This window comes from Macaca fascicularis, chromosome 3 (genome assembly GCF_037993035.2).
Source record: "Macaca fascicularis isolate 582-1 chromosome 3, T2T-MFA8v1.1".
Lineage (NCBI taxonomy): Eukaryota > Metazoa > Chordata > Mammalia > Primates > Cercopithecidae > Macaca > Macaca fascicularis.
Window position 1 is genome coordinate 159,215,518 of NC_088377.1, and position 24,979 is coordinate 159,240,496.

Below are 24,979 nucleotides of genomic sequence, written 5' to 3' on the forward strand. Positions count from 1 at the left end.
AGCCCAGGGAGGGAGGAGTTTGTATTAAATCGTCAACTTGTTAAAACACCCAGGGAGACTGAGCAAAAGCAGAAGTGACAGGAAGCCACTGGCTTTGGTAAGCGAGAAGTATAACCACCTCCTGTAGTGAAAAATTCACGCAGTCCCTCCAGTGAAAAAAATCTCTTGGTATATGAACTTCAACAACAGAGCTGCTCAAATCCAGACAATCTCTTAAATTTGTTTCTGTTGCAGGAAACTAACATGTCAATGGTTTCATGACAGAATAGGAAGTTTCATTAAGAAATTCATCCATCGGCCGGGCGCGGTGGCTCAAGCCTGTAATTCCAGCACTTTGGGAGGCTGAGACGGGCGGATCACGAGGTCAGGAGATTGAGACCATCCTGCCTAACACGGTGAAACCCCGTCTCTACTAAAAATACAAAAAACTAGCCGGGCGAGGTGGCGGGCGCCTGTAGTCCCTGCTACTCGGGAGGCTGAGGGAGGAGAATAGTGTGAACCTGGGAGGTGGAGCTTGCAGTGAGCGGAGATCTGGCCACTGCACTCCAGCCTGGGCGACAGAGCAAGACTCCGTCTCAAAAAAACAAAAAAAAAAGAAATTCATCTATCTATTCAGATGAAACGATGGAAACAAAGGCTTATCCTTAGTTCAGCAGCCTCTCTGGAGTAGTCAGGCCAGCTGTAGAGAGAGGTTTTCCGACGACATTTAATGGTGGTCTGCACAAATTTTTTAACCATTGGGAAAAAGACCAGGGGCTAACATGGAAAAAGGACAGATGTGGGAATTTGATCTTCAATGAATGGAGCTTGAGGAATTAGTTACCCATTTCCCATTTGTTAGAGATAAAGACTTAGTTTCTTTATCTACAACACAAGGGAAATTGACCAGATGAACTATGTCAGGGGTCCACAAACCCCCGTCACAGACCAGTATCAGTCCATGGCCTGTTAGGAACCAGGCTGCACAGCAGGAGGTGAGTGGAGGGTGGGCAAGCATTCCTGCCTGAGCTCCGCCTCCTGTCAGATCAACGGTGGCATTAGACTCTCATAGGAGTGTGAACCCTATTGTGAACTACATCTGCAAGGGATCTAGGTTGTGTGCTCCTTATGAGGTGGGACAGTTTCATCCTGAAACCATTACCACCCCACCCCACCCCCAACCATGGAAAAACTGTCTTCCACGAAACTAGTCCCTGCTGCCAAAAAGGCTGGGGACCACTGAGCTGTTATGTCCCTTCAAGCTCTGAAATTCCACAATTCTCTACTGAAAACCATGTGGAAACTGAAGTCATCTTCTTGGGTAGCAATGATTCTACTACTCTGTGTAGATTAGACAAATGTATGCTAGAGTAAAGAAAAAAACTATTTTTAAGCTCTACTTGTCGTCAATGTAGAATCTTTCTACCAGTGCAATGACGAACTCAGAGCTGTATTTTTTCAGAAATCTGGCCTTAATATCTTAGTTATAAGTAGATTACTTTCTGTAGAACTATCTCAGCCAGAAAATAAATATTAGACAAATGACACTAATACATTTTCCAATATCTTTGACTAGGGTAGAAGGAAGTATGGTACAATGAAAAGACTAATGGATTCAGGCAATCTGGGCTTCATTCCCAACTTTTATCTACTAAACCCTCTGGGGTTTAAATGTCTTAATCATAAAATGGAAAGGTTAGACTAGAAGATTTAATGTCCACTCCAGGGCTTAAAAAATATATTAATAGCCTAGCAGCATGTGAATATTGTCAGTCATGCCCACTTTTAAAAAAATCTCTCTTTCCTTGTCCAAAATTCATCTTGTGCTTCTTAAAGTAAAAGAATACACGAGAGTCATAGTCTATGGGAGAAAGAGGTCACATTTCCCTTGGACAATATGCCAGAGGTGTGGAAATCAATGACAATGCCCTCTTTGATCATAAAAACACCAGAACTAATGAAGAAGTCATAATTAAGGAGTTGAGCGGCATCACAACTGCTCTACACTGAAAGGTAACTCACCCTGGGGAGCGAGTTCCTTTCTGCCTAGCCTGAGAGGTGCAGTAGCTGAACATCCTAGATCAAGGGTGTTCAGGTTTTGTTTTTCTTTCTTTTTTTTTTTTTTTTTTTGCCTCTAGACTGAGTGCAGGCCTAACACACTCCTATCATTAACATCTCATATTACATTCAGAGTTTTTCTTTTAAAGGAGTGGAGGCAGGTTGCAAACTACCCTTTCCATGCACCTCTACAACAGCAAAAGAGATTCATAGTCCTAGATTAACTGTACATATTCAGGTTTAAACTATTCACATTTCCCATCTTTGTCTCCCAAAAACTTTTATGTCAAATATTATTGCATTCCATTCAAATCATACATACAAATCAAGTTCCCAGAATTTTTGTATCTTTTTGGTCAAAGGGTGAAGTTGGGGAAACAAAACAACAAAACTACTGCTAACAAACCATACCTCCAGACTCAACTGTATCATGCCCTTTTCTCATTTTGTAAAACACCAAAGTCCAAGATGAACAGCTTCTGCCAAGATCACAACAGGAAGTTACCCAACCAGGAGCTCTAAATACACATCTTTAGCTATCTCCATCTGGATGAACAAATCGTAACACATTCAGCATGTCTAAAACTGCATTCTGTCTTCTTGACCAAAATGATCCTTTTCCTTGTTCTTTTTGGGAATGTTACTACTATCTTTTTATTCAGCTCCCCCATTTCCCTCATCTAATCCATGCTCATTCCTGGGGAATTCCTAGTATTTCTCATTATTTCCACTGCTCTCATCATCTTTCATGTAGTGTCTCTTCCTGACACCAATTTCTTTGTAATCTCAAATCTTCTTGATGTTCTTGCTAAATGAATCTATTTAAACTATTCAGTTGATTATTTTGTTCCTTTGTACAAAACCTTTCAATGGTTTCACTTTGAATAGTAAATTAAGACCAAACTCCTTGCTATGTCACTGAAGGCCCCAGGCCCTGCTGTGAGACTCCCAGTCAGGTCTTATTTCTCACTACTCTCCATTATCCCAATTAACAGGGACCTGTTATCCACCTCCCTACTTCCATGTGTTTGTTTTTACTGCTCCTTTCACCTGAACCACTCTCCTTTCTCAGTGGGGATGGTGAATTTAATCCTCCTTGCAAAGCTCAAAATAATTTCCAGCTCCTCCAGAATGAGCCATGCCTGAGCCTAACACTCCTGAAGTTCTGCCCTTTGAAATACGTATGTTCTCCTTCTTTTTCCTGTAATTGCTGCATTTTTATACTGTTCCAAGTGCATTTCTGTTCTCCTTGTGTTCATTTTTGTGCTTTTCTTGTCCTACATTTGTCTTGTACCCTGCACACTTGCCACTGAACTAGGAGCTACCTAATGGCAGAAATGATCCTTACAAATGTTAGCACACACAGTAGCTTGCACTCAGGAACTTCCTAATATCTTATTATTGCTAACACAAATTAATGCTAAAGTGATTGACATCAGAACAACATGAGTGAATGGATTACTATATTACACTATTTCTTTAATATTCAGAAACATTCCGTATTCTATCTGAGCATCTAGAGCTCCCTCTTAGATATTGGTAAGACAGCACAGACAGGGGTAAGTTTGGCAGCTGAGGGTACAGGGCAAGAGAACGAGCTCTGCAGCACGAATGTGAATCCTCACCCTGCCTCTCACTAGCAGCGTGGTGTTGGTACTGAAGTAAGCAACCCAATGAACTAAATCAACACCAATGATTTGCTCCTATTGTAGATAAAATGTTTGAAATTACCCTCATATTTCTCATTAACAAACTACAAATAAATTATTTTTATTAAAAGTCTCTTATGCCCTTGACCATAACTATTGCATAGGAATAATGTCAATTTGTATTGGTAACATCTGCAATTGTATCACTCAGTCTCCAATTATTCAATTTAAGTACACTTCATCTATAGCAGACAACTTTGCCGCTCATCAAATTACAGCTGCATGATGAGGCCAGCTGCTAACAGACACACCTTAAAACCTTTGGAAGCAGCGATGTGGGCAGCAGTCCAGCCTTCTCTGTTGGCGTGGTTAATGAGGTCTGCAGGAACAACAGGCTTGAATATGCCTTCAGGACTCTCTTCTCCTCCATCCAAGTCAAAGACACCTGACTCGGACTCCTCCTCATTGAAAGAATTTCCACAAGCTGGTATTCTATGGTACATAAGAAGCTTGAGGCTGTCCACATTACCAGTGTCCACAGCTGCATGAACTGGTGTCCAGCCATCCTGAAAATAAAATGACCAGGGGGAAAGGGTTGATAACAACATTAATGTCAAGGATAATGTTATTGAAAGTTCACTTCAAAATGTTCTTGGGCATGGACCACTGAGCTGGGAAAAGCAGGCATTCCAATCCTGAACATCAACACTGATGAGCTGGGTAAAGTTCTCTGACTTCTGTCAGTTAACAATATTTCCAACTGCTATGACTCATGTTTGCTATTTTGTAATCACTTCTACCTACCAGTTAAACATTTGGGGTGAGCAGGTACTGCCCAGGGCATAACTGAGTATTATGTATGGTAAATCAAAATCTCAATTTAATACTATGAAAGAGAATGAACTTTAAAGGAATTAAAAAATTTATATGCAAGAATGTTATTAGTAGAGTACTGAAAGAATGCAGTTATAAGCCAGTTTTACTTATAAGGCACTGACCTAACTCTGCGATCTTAAAATTTTATGCCAACCATTCCAGAAGGAAAGATCCTAAATAACAGGGAAAAGGTAGACATAAAGAAAAAACAAAGCCAAATAATTTCAGTGCAGGTTTACAGGCCCCTATTGAGTGTTTTGTGACTGCAGAGGGATACTGATCATTATAAGCTTAGAAAATGTTTCAACTAAAATTACTGGGTCTGTTTTCTAGAATATATTACTTTGGAGCCTCTATTACCCACTTAGCTGGTAGATGGAGTTAGGGGTATTAATAGAAGTCCTTTTTAGGGCAGTGATTCTCAGGTGTGGTCCCCAGACCAGCAGCATCAGTATCACCTGGGAACTTGATAGAACTGTGAATTCTTAAGCCTCATCTCAGATCTATTGAATCAGAAACTCTGGGGATGGGGTCTACCAATCTAACTTAACAATACCTCCAGGAGATTCTAATACACTAAAGCTTGACAAGTATTATTCTGGGAAAAATCTAGGTTCTATCTATAGTCTCTTCATCTTTATATAGAGATGGGTCTGCATTCTATTCGGACACTCATTTTCTTTATTTTTTAAAAAAAATTTTCATAAAAGAACCTGGCTTATTTTGGTGATTTGTATTTTGGCTATGTTTTTCTACCTTTAATTTCCCCTTGACATACCGTTTTCATGTAGTATTTCACACTGCTATACTAAATATATTTCAGTAAGCTACAGTACACTTTTAAAAAATAATAGGGTAGAAGACAGATAAATAGACAATTAATAAGAACAATCTAAATTTGGGTTAAGTCATCTGATCATTTGCTAAAGCCGTCCCTTTGCAATGCAGCTTTTTCTCTGGTTTGGTATCTCATACCAATAAAATCCACTTGGCTAAGACAAGACAAGGGTGCTCCAAACAGATAAATAAAGTTCACTTGGCTAAGACAAGTAGGGAGCTTCAATCAGCTCCATTCAGGTGTGTTCTTCACTGGGTTGTGGACACCTTTACTTGGGTAGTATAACAGTATACTACACAAGTAGTCTACTACTGAAGACTATAAGTGCTTTTGACCTTTCCCGATTTATATTAGAAAGGCCATGCAACCATTTCTGGAAAAATAAATTTCTATCTTCCATCCTTTTTTGATACTTATTATAAGGCACAGACATAATTGTTCCCAATTACACTGTTTATCTCTGAACTTTTGAGCATCCATACTTTCAAAGATTTTGTTCAGCTCACCAGCAACTAGCTGGAGAGAATGGATTTCTGTGTTCTCTAACTTAGGATGTGACTAATTTTTATGCTGTACTGCTTTTTTTTTTTTTCATTCAGCCCAGTGATACAAAGTTATTTTTCACTATAGAATTTTATACTGAATATGTGTAACACCACAGATTTCTCAATATATATAAATAACATGAAAAATATAAAACTAAACTGTTTTCTCAGATTTTCAAAAAATAGGAAGTTTTTTTAAAAAAAAAACTCTAGCAATAACAGTCATTAAAAATGTTTATATCTAGCTTATTACATCTCTGCTTATATATATGATTTTTTTTTTTTTTTTTTAGGCGGAGTTTTACTCTTGTTTCCCAGGCTGGAGTGCAATGGTGCCATCTCGGCTCACCACAACCTCTGCCTTCCAGGTTCAAGCGATTCTCCTGCCTCAGCCTCCCAAGTAACTGGCATTACAGGCATGCACCACCATGCTCAGCTGATTTTCTATTTTCAGAAGAGATGGGGTTTCTCCATGTTGATCAGGCTGGTCTCAAACTCCTGACCTCAGGTGATCTGCCCACCTTGGCCTCCCAAAGTGCTGGGATTACAGGCGTGAGCCACCACACCCGGCCACATCTCTGTGGCCATTATTGACCATTGGTTCTCCTTTACTTAAGAAAACACAGGATCTGAGACTATTATTTGTTGAATGAATAAAAAATTATACCTCCCTTGTCTGCCCTAGTTCTAAAAATAATCAAAGCATAGGTATTTGTTTTCCTGTTTGACAGATGAATCTGAGGCTCAGAGGTTAAAGGACTGGTTAGGCTAATGAACAAGACATTTAATTAACAGGAAAGAGATTCAAACAAGGGTCAGACACTTTCCAAATCCTACGAGCAAAACAAAATAAAGCAACCTCTATTTTAACCTTTATTTTGTTTTTCTAGTTGTAGAGTTTACAAATATATGGCAAATTATGTATACAGGGGGGAAAAAAATAACCAGAGTGGTACTCACTGTGGTTTTTACACTTCGGTTGGTTCCGGCTTCCAACAAGAGTTTAATACATTCTTTATTTTCATTTTTACAGGCCAGGTATAGAGGTGTCTGTCCTCCATCAGCAGCATGATTAATGTTAGCATCATATGCAATTAATAATTCTACACACCTACACACAAGATTAGGATTAATTACATAAAACCTGGGTTTGACCTTTGAAGCACCACCTAACCAAGATATTAAATACAGAAAAGAAGGCAATGCTGCATCTTTATATACATCAACTGTTTCTATTTATATATATATATATATATCAATTATTATGGATCTTATTACATGAATACTATTTTTATAAGGCTAGAAAATATATTCTAATGACAAAATTTCATTTCTCCCATGAAAATTTGAAAAGTGCTAATACCTCCTTTATGATACTTCCCTATAACCAACTTGTGAAAGCAGAGTCCTTAGAATTGAACTTCCTGGGATGAACGGTTTAACTGTACTTGATAAATATATATTATTTTGGTTCAAAATAGTTTGAACATTGAAAAAAGGCTGCTGAGTCATTCTGAGATTTTCACTTGAGAAAATAATTATAAATAGCATAGACAGCAGGGCACCATGTGCCTTCTCTATAAAAGGCAGCAGAAAGGCTGAGAAAAGGGTTGCCTTGGGGAGAAAAGACAGCAGAGGTTGTCCTGTCTCCTGAAGGCAGGCCAGCTGATGAGGAAAAAGATAGCTAAGCAGAAACTCCGCTGCCCTGAGAATCAAGGAGGAAAGAAATGAGGTAAAGTCAAGACTTTGTGACACTTAGTTACTAGCTAAACATGCGGAGCTTAAGTTGTAAAATTAGTTGAGAATAAACTTAAAAAGAGGGCTAAATCATAATCAAAGAAAGAAGCAATCCACTTCATCTTTTATTTTCACTCCAATGAATGTTTTTCCTAGTTTTCCCTTGCAGTATTTTAAATTAAGTGACATGTTGATGTATGTGTGTATCAGACACATTTAAATTAACCAATCCGGCCTGGTGCAGTGGCTCACACCTGTAATCTCAGCACTTTGGGAAGCCAAGGGGGGCAGATCACGAGGTGAGGAGATCCAGACCATCCTGGCCAACATGGTGAAAACCCATCTCTACTAAAATACAAAAAATTATCTGGGTGTGGTGGCGTGTACCAGTAGTCCCAGTTACTCCGGAGGCCAAGGCAGGGGAATCACTTAAACCCAGGAGGCGGAGGTTGCAGTGAGGTGATGAGCTGAGATCACACCACTGCACTCCAGCCTGGTGACAGAGCAAGACTCTGTCTAAAAAAAAAAATAATAATAATCAATCAATCAATCCCCAGATTTCTCCAGGGTCCTTCCTTTTTGCAGAGTTATCCATGCTTCCATTCCTGTGACTGCTATACTCTCCAAGAAAGTGACCCTACAGGCTGCCTGGTGAAAGTAAAGGTAAAAAGCACAGCTCAGAAGGAGAAATTCCTTTTGAAGGAGTCAGGATATGCCAAAAGAGTACAGCAAAATCAGTGTCTAGGGTTCTCAATGACAAACTCAGGGTAATGAAATATGTGTTCGATATGCAGAAAAGTAAATCATGCTATACATAAATAATTCATTTTGTATTTTAAAAATTTTATATTTATGATTAATAACATGGATTCAACCTTAAAAACCCCATTTCAATAATTCTGTAATTTGTTAAAGAACATTTCTATCGGGACAGTTAGATGAAAAAGTTAAAAGCAACTTGTGTTTCCCACAACCCGACATTTCAGCACAGGCAGAAAAAGCAACTTAGCTATTTTCTATTTTTTAAAAATTAAAATATGACTTTTAATGTTAAAAAGTCATGCCTATATCTGACTGACTTAGTAAGCTACTAAATAAATCATTGCTAAAGTTAGGTATATTTTAATTAATAGGTATCTTTGGCTTAATGCTCAAACTTCTTTCAGTATGTGAAATTCATGCTTCAATTTTGTTTTAAATGGTAAAACAAGATGAATAATTAGAATACATTACCACTAGGAAGTTCAGATTATTACAACCAATTTAATTCCATGTTCTACTTTTAGTGACATCATAAGTAAAAAATCTTTTGGGGGGTTGGAATGGTGTAAAATAGTGAACAAGCTTCTCAACAGTCTTTTATCTCATGACATATGTGTTGACATGCCATAGATTATCTTCTGAAGAAAGTTCATTTACATTCAGTTGGGACACAGCACAGTTCTCTTCTTCACTTCCCTCAAATATTAACTATTATTAAGAGCAAATTTAGAATCCTAGTTTGCATTTAAATCCTCAAATATATTTAGTGAATTTATTTGCCAGTGATTTTAAGCACTAGTTTACACATCCAGCCGGAACTAAAATATGTGTGCAAATTATAAAAAGAGGCTTTCACAGTGGGAAAAAAGGAATTAAGAGCAACTTACTCGAAATGTCCCTGAGCAGCTGCAGCACACAAGGGTGTGAAGCCATTTTTATCAGCAGCATTGATTTGGGCTTCTGCACTCAGCAGCAATCTCACACAGTCTATGGATTTTAATAGAAAGCCATGTAAATTCCCCATTTGGAGTTAAGATGTGCCAAATTCTATGCAAGCTGTAGATAGATTCTAAACCCAAAGGGCCTCTCCCCTGCACAGTTCATCTCACAATTCCATCATGGCAGACCTGAGACTCTGCAGACTAATTTATAGGAAAAGCAGCCTCTTCTCCCAAAGATTATAATACCCCAGACTCACTGACTAAGATGGGTGTGTGTGTTTGTGTGTGTGTGTGTGTGTGCGCGCGTGTGCACGTGCATGTGCCCATGCGCGCGTGCATTTTGGGAAGAGTTGTTGCTGAGTAAAAAAAATGTCATGTGCCAGAAAATGCTTTACCAGATTTTTCTACCAGTCTATCCCAGAAAATAATGTTCCTGGATGGAGAACCAAATTCACTTACCAAACTGAAATACCATTCTTTGTATTTAAATAAATTATTACTTTATGATGTTTAATCTTTAAACTGCTTCTGGATGGTGGGCATACTACCCTTAACTCCATGAATGAGGCTAAAGGGCAGCCCATTGGAAGTCACCTAACTCAGGAATAAATGCCACCTAGATGTCACATTCCTCATGTTACTTACTAGATTTACTTCTTCTATATTAATGAAAATCTCCATAGTGTTTATGAAGAATTCTAGAATACTTAAAAAATAATAGGCTCTCTGAGGTTGCTAGAATCCTCCATTTATCTGAATTAATCGACAGTCACATGGGCTCCCATATGCAATGCTATCTGACTTTGCATTTGCGGTCAAATCCTCTCTTTTTCTGCACTCCCATATGTTTTGGTATATTTGACTACAGGATTTGCATTTTAAAGAACAAGAATAATTCCCAGTCTTCATCGATATACCATTTATAGTTACACAACTTCTCGGTTCTTTTAAGACATTCAAATAACCATAAATTCTTCCAACTGTGGAACGATTTCAGGCCCATGTCCTTTCCTAACTACTAAAACTTTCCCTCACTGTAGCATGTAGCACTAAAGTTCTCATAATTAGACTTTCTCATATATCAGGTATTTCTAACGGACCATAAATGCAAAGTCATCTTTGCATAAAACAAAGATTACTTTTTACTAGCTGTGGTAAAACTTTATATTAAGGAACTGTACAATTTGGATTTTTTAAATGTTTATACAATCTTTAAATCTCATTTAATACTATCAATTACCACCTGTAAAAGAAAAATAAAACTACATTGAGCCTTAGGCTCATAACAATGGATACATGGGCTTTTGACTTTCCCTCCTTTTGCAAGTGTGTGGTATGATAAGATCTTGCCATATTTACCTGTATGTCCATTCTTAGCAGCAGAATACAAGGCAGAATGGCCATCTTCACAGGAGTAATTAATGTCCAGTCCTTCTTCATTAAGCAGCATTGATAATAAAGTGACATTTCCCTGGGCAGCAGCTTGCTGAAGAAGGGTGGGCCTGCCAGCCAGGGGGGCAGGACCACCACTCATTAGCAAAGGGGTTAGGGAGGGTGACCAGCCTGTAGGTTAAAGTGACCCTCGTTAGAGAGTAGGAGCAAGGACAAGAGATAGATATTACCCATTCCTTTCTGAATTACACACACACAAACATATGAACATGTGTCCCTAGAGGATTATGTGGTTTCTAACATTATCAATCTGTTAATATTTACTTAGCATGAATCTGAACTGTTATTTCAGATCTTATATCTGCTGCCAATTAAATCAACATACATAGTGAAAAATTATTTTTAGTCATGAGTCTTGTACAGGTAAGTGTTAAAGTGGTGATTGGTTTTAGGAAAACTTAAGATGGCTGTCTTGTTTTAAAAGTTCAAATTCCTCTTCAGGATTTTAAAACAATTTGAATTTTAAAATGTAAAGGTTTTACAAGGTAAAGTTTTCCTCTAGTTCAATATTAATCTGGAAAAGTGAACTGATATTTTTAGGTATAAGATAAATAATTGTAAGAAACAGATTTTTCTTTTTCAACAATGTTTCTAAAATGTTTAATTACAAATTTTATGTAAACTGTTAAGATGGACCAAAGAGTCTATTTATATTCCTTGAATTCCCTTAGTTGGGAATGGAAATAATGGAGGCCAACTGCTATGCAGTATTAAGAGATAATAAAATATAACATATATAACTGGATCTAGAGTTCACCAGCACAAATATTCTATATACAATTGTGAAGACGGTGTCATCTGGCCACCTTTACAAAACGCCTAACAAACTTTTAATCAGCCAACAAAACAGGACACTCAATATGTAATTTTAACAAAAACAATGAGTTATCATAGTTAGATATTTCTCATCAGTATTTAGCAGCTTTAGAAGAGAATCTGTTAAGTGTGTGAATTCGGCTGCATATAGCATGAAAAACTTTCTGAATTCTTCCTTGATCAAAAGGCTGTAAAAACAGTAAAGTAAAAATGTACATTCAATGTGATATATAGGTATTTGTGTATTTTAGACTTAAATACAGTGAATTTTCAAAATAAGACATTTTCCTCTTTTTCCTTATAGGGTTCTAATACGTGTAACAGCATTGTGCATATGTACATATATTTATCCCTAAGAGCACACTTTCACAGGCCAATTAGGTCTATTTTGTCCTGACCAAAGTGATCACAGATGGAGGGCTTTATTCTAAATAGTGCTTCACAATGGCTAGACCCTAAATTTCTAGATGCACAATACATCTCATTGTACATAAAACAAAGATTACTTTTACTAGCTGCAGTAAAATTTTACATTAAGGAACTATACCATTTGGATTTTTAAAATGTTTTATAACTATCCACTACCACCTGTAAAAGAAAATTAAAACCATATTGAACCTTCTGCTCATAACAATGGTCATATGGGCTTTTGACTTTACATCCTTTTGCAAGTGTGTGGCATGATGAGATAAGATCTTGCCATATTTACCTGTACATCCTTTCTTAGCAGTGGAATACAAGGCAGAATGGCCACCTGATTACGATACGTGGTAATATCCCTTTAGTAAGATACAACAGATGGATGTTTTATACCCTCTGTACATTTGGTATCAGCATAATTATTCTAGGCATATAAGTGTCATATTAATACACATATGTAATACTCAATTCTTATGATGAAATCCTAAATTATTGGCCTTAAATTATCTTAATAAATATTTTCAAAGTACATATCAAAGGAACTTCTCAGTATTTAAAAACTATTTATTAAAAAAGGCAAAACAAAGCCAATTATACAAATGAAACTACACTGCTTATAAAAAGCTGGATATTATATCTTTATAATCAATTATTTGGGTCTATGAATAATTTATTGTTTTTAATCCTATTAGGACTATATGTAGTGACATACAAAATCAAAATGCTCATAAAATTCAATATTTATATAAACTTTATGATATTTTCCTACTGATACTCATTAGCTCTTCTTACAAAAGTAGTATTTTTACTTCATACTTACAAGAAGGCTCCTCTCTGGTACATTTTACCTTTTGTATTTTCTTAAAAACAAACAAACAAACAAAAAACAGGCCCACAAAAATTAAATCAGTACTTATTAGAAATGGATAAACAGAGAAATTATACACATGAAGGTATAAAACCTCGACTGCAAAGCAAACACAGGCAATATGAAGGCATCGCACTACAGTCCTCGGTGGAACAGGAGGGAATGGGGCTCATACTCAGCCTCTCTCTCTTTCATTCTCTCTTTAGATCTCATCCAAGGGGTCTTGGTTATTGATATTCTTTTATGAATACCAATACATGTAAATGGCTTGCTATTCTTTTGGGTTTTGTTTACATTTTTCTTTTTTCACCATAAATCTAGGCTTTTGTGGGGAGAAGACAGTTTAAATATATTTTTCAACTGCTTTATACAGAAATACTCAATTGCAGCTGTAATTTCCTGGGAAACCCTATTTTTAATAAGTTATCTGAAAAACAAATTTTTTTCTTCAATTTGTTTTCCATCTTTAGACCACTGAAGGGTCGTCTTATACAGAACTACAGAAGATATATCAGTTGCCTTATTTTCTTAGAGGTCTGCAATATATTTTAAAAATCTTTACAGAAGAAAAATGCTTTACAAATACCAAGTATTTTAAAATTGTAAATACATTTTACATCTTCACTAACATTTCCAATGTTGTCTAACACACAGACAAGCTTATTTTAATAAATCCTGCCTAAATGTGGGAAAAATAAGACTTCACCATGAGACTACATTGTTCATCTGAAATTACCGACAATGATAAAAATGGTAACGTTTAGTTAAGAGGTTAAATAATGGTTAAGACAGAACAGACCGGTATTCGTACAGCTACTCTACTGATGTTAGCAAAAAGTCAATCAGTTTCGCAGTGTCATATGCAAACATTAGTAAGGTAAGCATCCTGCACAACATGCCAGGAGGAAGGGAATGACTGGACATGCAATAGCAGAGGGAAGGAGTGAGAACAGCTTCCGGCATCAGCTTCAGAGGGTGGAGAAGGTTAATGTCATAGCCCAGATCATTCTTGTTTTCTGATTTAGCCTTTAAGCCAATCATACATGGAGGATAATTTTTAAAAGTCATGTTTCAATAGGGAAAAGGTGTAAACCAAATTAAATCAAATGTATCAAATGAAAAAAAAAAAACCACAGAAAAAACAATTTCCAAGGGTATGGAAACTCAGTTGCCTGGAGTGATTTCTGGTTTAGGCTTCTGTTCATCTAACATTTGAAATGTGTTTATTTGGCAAATTCAGGAGGAACAAGAAATTCTAGTTCATTTAGAATTAAGAATGTTATTTAAAAATTTAACATTTGGCTATAAAGGTTGCCAAATAGAGTTTGGGTAATTTATACTACAATTCATTGAAAGGGCAACTTCTGTCATTCCAATTTTCCTTGGGGCTCTAACTTAGTCATAATTGTTATAGATAGAAGCTGACATGGAACACAGGATTCTAGAGTTGGAAGTACTATGGGCCAGTAGTTCTCCAAGGAGGGAGAGGTAGTTTGAAAATTTATCAGGCAAGTTTAAATCTTTTATTGTTTGGGAATATTATTATATTATTATAATTTTGGTTCAATGCTTTTTTTGAGACATAGTCTCACTGTGTCACCCAGGCTGTTGCACAGTGGCATGATTAAGGCTCACTGTAGCCTTGACTTCCTGAGTTCAAGTGATCCTCCCACTTCAGCCTCCTGAGTAGCTGGTACTAAAGGCACACGCTACCATGCCCAGATAATTTTTATATTTTTTGTAAAGATGGGATTTCGCCATGTTAACCCAGCTGGTCTTGAACGCCTGCGCACAAGTGATCCTCCTGCCTCATCCTTCCAATGTGCTTGGATTACAGGTATGAGCACTGCAGCCCGCAATGCTTTTGCTTTTAAATGAAAAAGCTAATGGCTCAGAGGGAATTAGCTCTCTAGGGTGATACTTAGAAAGGGGCAGGAATGGACTAATCCTGCCTTACTATACTTAGTTCAGCGCTTGTTTGATCACAGAAATTGGAAGAGACATCTGTCAGGCATTTGACAGATGTGCATTGTCCCTGTGCCTTGCTTTTGGCAACCACAATTGAATCAGTGGCTGTTTGGAAGGTTAATACCCTTCAAAGGGCTAATGACCTGGAGAGGCACAAGCTCACCCAGGGACACACAGGTTAGTAAGCAGGGTGGAGGCAGCTCTGGTGTTTCTTAGTTGCAATGGGCATAGTGGCAAAAATAGGGGTAATCTCAATGCAAAACAGAGTTTAAATCCTCTATCTTATTTGGAAAGTTCAACGCAACATTTATAGTTGAATTGTAGAGTTGTAGACCTCCATTGTGTAAGTGTAATCACACTTTCATTTCCCAGTCTAGGTGCTCAGTAAACACTTGCTGAATGACTCAAGGCTTCCAGTGCCTCCCTTCTCCCTTAATAAGTCACATCTTATAAGCAAATGACATAGAAACCTATTATTCTACCAAAAGTAATTCTGCAGTTCTGAGAGGAATAAATAAACAAAATACTTTGGCAAAATTGCAGAAGTCAGAGAGTAGAAAATAAGGAATCCGTTTTCTGTATCTTCAGGGGCTGGTATTTTTTTGGTCTCTGGTCTATAGTGTCTTTTGCTTTCCAGACATAAGTGAAGGGCATTTTTCAGAGGGGTTATAGCTCTTTTATCTAAAATTTTACTGTATCCTAGGGCAGGACATCCTGGTGAATAGATAACAGATTAGTAAATCTCTGTCTTTAGAAGTTAACACATTTTAATCCATTAACTTTTCAATCCTATTGACAAAATGTTCCTCAGTCATAGATCCTGGTTTTAAGGCTTCTCTGCCGAAACCAAAGGGCATGTGCAGCTAAACCCTGGACCACAGTCATGACCAAGGCAACAAGTGGCAGACCCTCAAGGTCTCAGAGTAAAGATGGCTTTGTATTTTTTAAAGTGACAAAACTTCTATATCCTAGGAAGTGTTTTCTATTTTACAGTCTATGCATTTGTGGCAACAGCACTGCCACTGCTCCACACATTTCTGGAACTTGTGTTTTGTGACTGCCCAAAGATCTTATAGTACATTCTCTATTCTACTGAGTAGCAAAATTCCTCTTCTGAGGGTGGATTTAATTTGTAAGAAACAGCCAAAATTATTTTAGGCCACGAGAAGAGCTGTTCAGCTCAGTAATACCATTTTGGATCAAAAATATAGAACGCTGAATGCCTGTAAAGATATCTCAAAATAATACTAAAGTCAATTCCAAAGCAAATTCTCAAAAATACTGTAAACAACAATATCATTGAAGCAGTAATATCATCTCTACTTATTGATTACTCATGCTATTCTAAGCTCAATACTATGCTGACAGATTAGAGGATCTGCTCCTCCTAACAGCCACCCTCCCCCATATGAGTAGCATAAGAAGTCACCAAAAATGCACAACTGTAAATGGCAGAGACTAGATTTCAACATAGATCTAACTTCAAAGTCCATGCTGCTTCCAATTCCCTATTTTGCCCCTCAAAATATGGATAAAGCCTCTCAAAGACCTTAATTTCAAGTTGATAGCTTATAGTTGGACAAATAAATCCTAAAGTACTGCTGCCATCACCTGATAATTAGCAAATATGATGCTATTTGCTTTTCTCTCTCTCCCTTCAAAGTACTCAATATAACAACTATTCAAACCTTCCTGTAATTATAAAAGTTTCCTCCCGTTAGAACCAACAATCTCCACCAACCACTGAGATCCCATGGTAGGAGAGACTTCTCCAAAGCTTCAACAGAACTTTGTCTTCCACATTTTGAGGGGTAAAATTGGGAACTGGAAACAGCATGGACTTTGCAGTTAGTCAGATGGGTGTTGGAATCTAGTCTCTTGTTATTTATAATTATGTGTTTTTGGTAACATTACTTTAGAGCCACATTTGCTTAGTAAAGAACTAATCCAGTCATGTCAATAAAAAGCAATGCTTTCTCTAGCACTGTATAACAAAAAGGAAAAATCCACCTTTTCTTTGTTCAAGAGTCCCAGATTCAGTGACTTCATAAGCCACACCTGCAATGGAAACCTTCTGTAACATAGCCCACATGCTATGTTAACCATCTGTGCCCAAGTGCTGGAAGACGGCAGCACTAAATAGGGTACATAGCTTTTAGAAATAAACTTAGAACAGATTTATAAATATTCACACTCCATTTCTGAGGGTAAAAAAGAAAACAACAAAAAAAACCTCTAAACACCAAACTGATATTAGAACTTAAAATATACCAATTACAGAACAAATCTAGTCAATTTGGTAATCCAATATAGTGTTAATAATTACTTGAAAGGCCTTTAAAAATATCATCTCAGAAGGAACAGAATTAAACATGTACTGTCTGATGATGACCCACTGAGGTCTTGCGAGATAAATATTTAATAAGAAGGAATACTCTTTTCTCCCATGTAAATACTTTAGTCTCTCTAAATTAATGGTCTCCATGTGCTTTAAGCCACTACTTTCAGGTTATTTTAAAAGAAGAAAGCACTTAGCATAGTGAAACCGCAATTCATATAGCAAGATGAATCACCATACCCTGGAGCTTTTAAAAACAAACAAACAAAAATCAAAAAACAAAAAACAAAAAACAAAAAAAAGAGAGAGAGAGAGAGAAAAGAAATGGGTGGGGGTGGGGGAAGCATAAAATTTAAAAAAAAGTTTCAAGGCAATGTGAAGAAAATCAAGGCAAGTGAGAAGAGAGGCCATATTCTTTAAAAAGGGTATAACAGTTCGATCCCTTTACCTGATGCTGTTACCAGGAGGCTGTCTGAGGCACCTGGTCTACAGGATGAGGCACTAACGGGGTTTATGGAAGAGCAAAAGGCAATGGTGGTAGGAATGACAAGGGAACTGTCTGAACATGCAGGTTGGTTCAGTCCGGGGGTTGCAGCAGGCCAGGCACCCACCTGAGATGTGGCCAGGGCTGAAACGGTACAGCCTGCAGGTGCCACAGTTAAATCTATGGATGGTTTTGGTGGCAGCTGAGGGGAGGATGACTTAGGAAGGTTGTCCTCATTGGTCACCCTGTTCCCTTGTGGCAAACTGGAAGGAGGCGAAGCCACAGTTTTGTTATCAACTTTGGCCCCTGTGTTCGAGGCCCTGCTGCTGTCTATAATAACCTTGAGTTGGGGGTGTGGTGGAGAAGGAGTTTGGGAGAGCCCTGGCTTTTTTGGAGGGATAGGAGGAGGATTTCCTCTGTCAACTCGTGCAACACCGTGAGTCTTTAAACTGGTCCGACCGACTGGAGGGTGAGTGCCAACATCCCCTGTTGGGGGCGCTCCAGGCCTTGAGGGAGCACCTGCTTGAGGGCTTGTAAATCTTGACAGTGCTTGGGTCACAGTATTCCGAGCTAGTTGTTTGGCCACTAGGTTGTCACGACTTGTAGGTGACATATCTCTTGACGGAGGACTTTGGGTAGTATTTCCATTTTGGTCTGGGTCGTTAGCATTGCCCTGAAATCTAAATCTAGCTGCTTGGATTCGTGGGTTTAGACCTGGATGCAAAGAGGCGTTGGCACATGGTGAATGTAAACTGTGCATAGGTGGAGCCTGGGAGTTCTGAGGAGCTATGCCTGGTGTCTGAGTGGTGGGAGGGGCAGCATTACTGGGAAGTGGGGGTGTGCTACTGGTTGGATCTGGTGTTGAGTCAGTGCTTGGTCCATTTTCCTCAATTCTGTTTGCACTTGGAGGTGGGAAAGCGGGTACAGAAGAGCCAATCAAGTCACCGTGGGAAGCCTGCCTGTCAATACCTGGTCTGGCCATTGTGGCACTAGTGCACACGCTCCCTTTTGCATTTGCAGAAACTAGGGGGCTCCCTGTGGAAGGTTTTACAGGCATGGTTAAAGGCAACTTTTTCACATGGTCAGCACTTTCTGTCACTAGGTCTGTCTGGCATGCAACAGACCTTGTCACAGTTCCTTCTGTTCCCACAGATATGGAAACCAAACGCCTATCTTTTGTCTTCCGTGGAAGAGAGAGGCTTGGTTTACTGTCACTTCCCCTTTTCAGTTGCTCAATCATTTTCTTCATCTTGTCTATCTCCTCTTTGAGGTCAGTTGTGTGTGCTTCTTCCCGGTTCAGCTTGGCACGAAGCTGTTCCCGCTCGGTGTCAAACTCAGAGAGCTGTTTTTCCATCTGAGCTTCCATTTCTGTGCTTCTTCGTTTCTCAGCAGAGAGTTCTTCTTCTAATTCATTTGTCTTTTTCTTTTCCTCTTCCAGTTTGGCCATTATGTCTTCGAGCTTCTGGGCCTCCTCTATGACCTTGCCGGAGAGCTGCTTGCACTCTTTGACCAGCATCAGGACCACCTGCTTGTTCTTGCCGCGCTCTTCCTCGAGGCGGGCGGCCAGCTTCTTGTGCTCTTGCTCAAGGGCTTGTAGCTGAAGCTTCTCCATTTCCAGCTGAAAGAAATTCACAGGAAAATCCTGATTAATATACAGAATTTTCTTTTCACCAAGGAAATGCTTTTTGTGAGATTTTTATTAATTTTCTAACAATGACATATTCGGGTTAGCAAAAACGCCACATTTTCAAAAAGTGTTGTGATAAGAAATATTTTAAAGGCCCATTAAAATGAGAAAATAGATGTAAATGGCTTTATAAAAACATCTAAATTACAACAACAGAGAATTTTTAAAGTCTACTGAAGTTAACTACAGAAAAACAGAACAATAACCAGATGCTTTAAATCACAGGGATCAGAAAGATCTATTTTTGTAAAAACACAGCTCTGTGATGGAACTGGTGATATTTTTAAAAAAGGTTTAATGCTTTAAAATAATTAATCTCTGAGGTAAAGTATCATGAAAAGTACTGAAAACCGAGGACTTCAGTTAAATTCTAAGCCACTATGTTTGCTAATTGTATTATCTATCTCAGAAATGTACCTTCTTTGAGCTTCCTATGATGAGTTGTTGTGGAAATCATATAAAATTACACATGAAAGAAAGTTCTTTGAAAACTCTAAAGAGCTAAAGAACGATCTTATTAGAACTATATTTGGTGTCAGTGAACCTGGAGCCTGACCTTGTCTCCTACTTTGATCCCACTTGCTCCCTTAGCTTCACTGGACGCCTGGAGTTTCCTAAACATGGTTCTGTCTTGGGGTCTTTGCCCTTACTGTTCTTTCTGCATGGGATTCCCACCACACACCTTCCCATAGCACTCCCACAATAAGCCACTTGTGCACGGCACAAGAGTGACCCATGGGAGGGTGAGTGGGAGCAAAACTCCAGAGCTCCCCCTCCCTTCCTTGAACTTCCCTACTCACCCAAGTCGCCTGCCCAGCCATGAAGACGGGGTGCCTTTTCCTTCACAGAAAAGCACTGTTTGTTCACCAAGCCATGGGCCCTTAGGATTGGTGCTTTCCAGAGTAAAATCATTTTTCTAACTGATCAACCTAGACAGGGAGCTTTTAAAGCCTTTCTCTCTCCAGATGGGGCTTTCTAATATACACAAAAGCTCCCAATGGCACGGGGGTTGGCTCGTTCATTTCTTCCAGGCTTCTGCTTAGCTGTCACCTTTACAGTGAGGTCTTCCCTCACCACCCTATGGGAAATAACAGTCCCTCCCACCCCTGCGTTTATCAACCTTTGTTCACTACATGCCTGCACCCCCTACCCCGAATGTGACTTCACTGAGGGCAGGGACTGTGTCGTTAAGACCTAGAATAGTGGCTGGCACACAGTGGTGCTTCATAAATTGTAAATTGAAGGAATTAGCTAAAATTAACATAGTTCCACTGATAACAATCAACTTCTGTTACTAATGGGCTTTCTGGCTACGTGGGCAGCCTCACAGCGGCACTGGTCTAACATGTTCCTGCAGATTTCTCACTTCTCTCCAGGGGAGCATCTGTCATGAGGGGCTCTTGAAGGACAAAGGTCACACCCCAAACTGGGATACAGAAGCCAGGTTGGCCCACACGCCTCACTTCCCCAACTAGTGAAATGTTCCACTGGCAGTCCATAATGGGCCTTATGGTTCCTAAAGGTTAAAGTAGATCTACCTGATTATAAAGCTGTGAATAGGACTTGCTTTCTCATGTAGATGTTAAACACAAATATCCTCTCAAGAGAGTCACTACTTATTTGAGTCAAATTTTTGTCATCAATAACAGAGGAAGAAGATACTCTCACGACCTGTAAGTCATGAAGATGTTCCTGTTTCTTGCCCTGTTACAAAAATCCATGACTCCATTCCCCTCACAGTCAGTCATGGGACCAAAAGGATGGTCAGAGATAGTGATTCTTTACTCTGAGATGCTTCCTGCTTTGACAAACGATTGCTAAACAGCATTGGGATATGTCTCATAAATAGATGATCAGGAATAGAGATTATTCCTCAAGCATAATTACACATATACTTTATTCTACTGGATAAAATTTTGGGAGTAATTCATAAGTAGATTAGGTAAGATTGGGGAACAATAGTGTTGTCATATACTGTTTTTATATGTATATCTTATTCACGTGGGTGCCTTGCACAAATTTGACATATTATTAACTAAAACACATTGAACTCTTCTGAGATGCACCAAATAACACACTGGTATTAGAAGGCATATGCAAAGTTAGAACTGTTAAGAAAACTTAAATCTTATTTTATGCTAACCCCAAGAAAAAAAAATTCTTACAGCAATGTAAGAAAAACATAAACTAGGCCAATTTTCTGCTTACTATTAAAATACAAATTTCATCATTTGCTTCTGAAGGTAGAGAATTTGAAGAGCTACCTTCATTTTACAAAACAATAACTAGAGGCCATATGAGTGTTTTTCCTAGTGTCATCCAGCTAATGAGTGTCAGTCATGGCAATCACTCAGGGTTCTACTTGTCTCAGATTTTTCTCGGCATATCTCACATCTTGTCCACAGTAATTCTGCACTATGGATCGTCATCTTTCAGAATCAAATCGAAGAAGGAGTTCCAAGCAGAGACCAACTCAGCTAATCTCAAATATTTATACAGAAAACTATACTATTATAAGAGCATCTGTAATTCCTTTCTATCGTTGTCCTCCATCACTTGTGCTTTGTAAATCCTACCTCAAACTAATACATGTCTTAAAAAAATTATACCACAAATAGCAGAGCACAGAGGAAACCTCACAGTTGATATACCTATAAACACATGGCTCCAAACTCAACCTCTGACTCCCAGCCATCAATCACTCTACCTAACTTCATTTAGCTTCCTCTGCCATTTACTACAGGGGATATTTCAAACCTCTGCTTTTCCCCAAATCTTCACCCAATGACCTCTTAACTGACTTAGTCTCTCTTTACAGACTCCTTTATCGAAAACATTCAAACTCACTCACTTCCCCTCTTCATCTTATCTCCTCCTTTAAGCTTTATCATAGCAACACCAATCCATATTTCCTTCCCTTCAATCAAAGGGGGAAAGGTTTCCATCTGCTCAGTGGTGGACTTTCCTTCAGCAATTAACTTCATTTTCTCCCGTCACCTCTGGGACTCATTCCATCAGTTATTATGTTGCTCTTTTTAAAATATTAAACACCCTTTTCTCTACAGGAGCCTTCCGATAACAGTATACAAACACAGTATATAAACATTTTTATATTAAAAAATTTTTGACCATTTCAGTCAAACGATGTGTACTTAAGAGAATGAGAGATGTAGTACTAAATAACATACTCCCGTACCTTAAAAATAATTTTTATATAGTACTAAATCCTGATCCCAAACTTACTGTGTGACCTTGGTAAGTTCTCTAAAAATTGGTTCTGTATGGTCCTAATAATTACATTATTTTATGGTTTTAAATAAGACAACACGTGTAAATCACATAGCATAGTGCCTGGCACTAAAAAATACTAAGTTTTCAATTCATAATACAATAGCTACTTGTATTAATTTAAAATGTGTGTAACTTTGCACTATATTTCTTCCTCTGAAAACACACTAGAGGCATACAAAAATCTAGAGAATACACCATATTAAACATGTAGATGAATGTTTTTATAAGTTAGATAGGGGTTACAATTTAGCAATTATAAAATATATCAGAGAAAGTTCTGCTACCAGTAATGGATAAGCAATGGTTATTAGACTAATTCTCCTGCAGATAATAATTACAACCCCTTGAAAAACATATAGAACATAGTGATTTAAAGGCTCGTGAGAGCAATAAAAGAGGTAGAAATGAGAGAGGAGTAGACCCTCCTGTAAGAAAGGAGCCAACAGCATTGGATGAGATTGGCCTTTGTGTAGCTGCTCAGCTGGAGGCAATTCCCTATTCTGGTAGCACTGGCAGCTGAAGCTTAAGCACAATGCACTGGTGATATGGGCTTGAGGTTGCCATGATTTAACAGCATCCTTGTTTGATCCTTGAATTATACATTCATGGGGAAGACCCCACAGAATGACAGAAGGTGGCTGCTGAATGTCTGACAGAGCTGAGCAAAGACCTCAGATGTTGTCAACTGCAAGGAGACAGAATATGAATCTAACCAGGGTAACTGCTTACTAGAACAAAGTACAACTTTTCAGCAGGTAACAGAATCCAGAGTCTACAACATATCATCCTCAGTGTTCAGTATACAATAAGAAATTACTAGACAAAGAAATTAAGAAAAAGTGAATCGCAGTCCAGAGAAAAGTAGTCAATAAAAACTGGCCCAAGATGATCCACACTGGTATTAGTGACAAGGATTTTAAAGCAGCCATTTTCAAAGAAAATACAGTCATAATAAATGAGGGGAAGGGGAATCCTGGCATACAAATAGAAACTATAAGAAAAGAACCAAATGTACAAATAGAACTGATAAGTGTAATACCTAAACTGACAAAAAGTTCAGAATGGGCTTAATAGCAGATTTGAGAAAGCAGAATAAAAAGAATAATTAATTTGAAAATAAAGCCAAAGAAAGTATCCCATTTGAAGAGCATAGAAAAAAATGATTGAAAAAAAATTGAACAGCATCTTATTCGTATCTAGGGCAATGTAAACTGGTTTAAATTCCATGAACTGGAATTTCAAAAAAGAGAAAAAACAGAATGCAGAAGAAAAATATCTTAGAAAAAATGGCCCCAAAATTTACAAATTTGATTAAAAAGGCAAACTTACAAATCCAGGAAACTCAGCAATTTCAAAGCAGAAAAATATAAAGAAAGTTATACCTAGGCACATTGTGGTAAAACTGCTGAAAACAAAGATAAATAATATTGAAATCAGCCAAAAAATTAAAGACATATTACATACAGAGAGCCTGCAACATAAATCATGGCAATGGTGTTAATTTTCTCTAAAATATACAAAGCAGAAGCTGACAGAAATGCAGGAAAAATAGACAAATCTACAATAATAACAATATCTCACTTAAAAAACCTAAATTAGAAAGCTCAGCAAGAATATAGTATATCTGAAAACACTATAAAATCACCTAGCCATTGATATTTATAGGGTGGAATATACCAAAATTACAAAAGATATTCTCTTCAAATGCACTTGCTGAGCTATTGAGAACTACCAAACCAACAGATTTCAAAAGGCTAAAATCTTATAGAATGTGTTCTCTGACTGAAGCAGAATTAAACTGGAAATAAATCATAAGATATTAAGAAAACCTCAAAATTCAAAAATAAAACAATATATTGCTAAATAGTAAAGAGGATTAAGAGGAAATCACAAAGTAATTTAGAATATATTTGGGGCTGAATGAATATAAGAACACAGCATACCAAAATTTGTGGGACTCAGTGAAGGCAGAGAATCTAAAAGCAGCTAAGGCAGAGGGCAGAGAGAAATTTATGGCTTTAAATGTTTACATTAGAAGAGCTGCCTCAAATCAATCATCCTAGCTTCACCTTAAGAAGCTAGGAAAAGATGAGCAAATTAAATTCAAAGCAGAAGGAATCAAATACCAAAGAAACTGATGAAACAGAAGAAATAAATGACAGAGAAATGAACAAATCCAAAAGTTGTGTCTCATCTAAAAGATTAATAGTATTGCTAAATATGTAGAAAGCCAGATTTAGAAATAGAGAAAAATACAAATTACAAACAAC

The 24,979-nt window shown here is 37.8% G+C and overlaps 1 protein-coding gene across 11 annotated transcripts in view; it reads right to left on the reverse strand.

Annotated features, from left to right (window-relative positions):
* The window catches only part of CTTNBP2 (cortactin binding protein 2), a 162,836-nt gene that overhangs the window by 63,077 nt on the left and 74,780 nt on the right, over positions 1–24,979 (reverse strand). For 5 of the 11 annotated variants that reach the window (XR_012432814.1, XR_012432815.1, XM_005550599.4 and 2 more), the window contains exons 4-8: positions 17,696–19,349; positions 10,745–10,948; positions 9,332–9,431; positions 6,906–7,056; positions 3,998–4,252 (exon numbers count right to left, since the gene is read on the reverse strand). Coding sequence is in view for 8 of the 11 variants with exons in the window: in XM_005550599.4 (XP_005550656.3) it covers positions 3,998–4,252; positions 6,906–7,056; positions 9,332–9,431; positions 10,745–10,948; positions 17,696–19,349 (2,364 nt within the window). In the remaining 3 variants the exon portion in view is untranslated. Of the gene's footprint in view, positions 1–3,997; positions 4,253–6,905; positions 7,057–9,331; positions 9,432–10,744; positions 10,949–12,893; positions 12,934–17,695; positions 19,350–24,979 lie in introns of all 11 variants that reach the window. The other 6 variants (XR_012432816.1, XM_005550602.4, XM_074035862.1 and 3 more) reach the window with 2 other exon arrangements.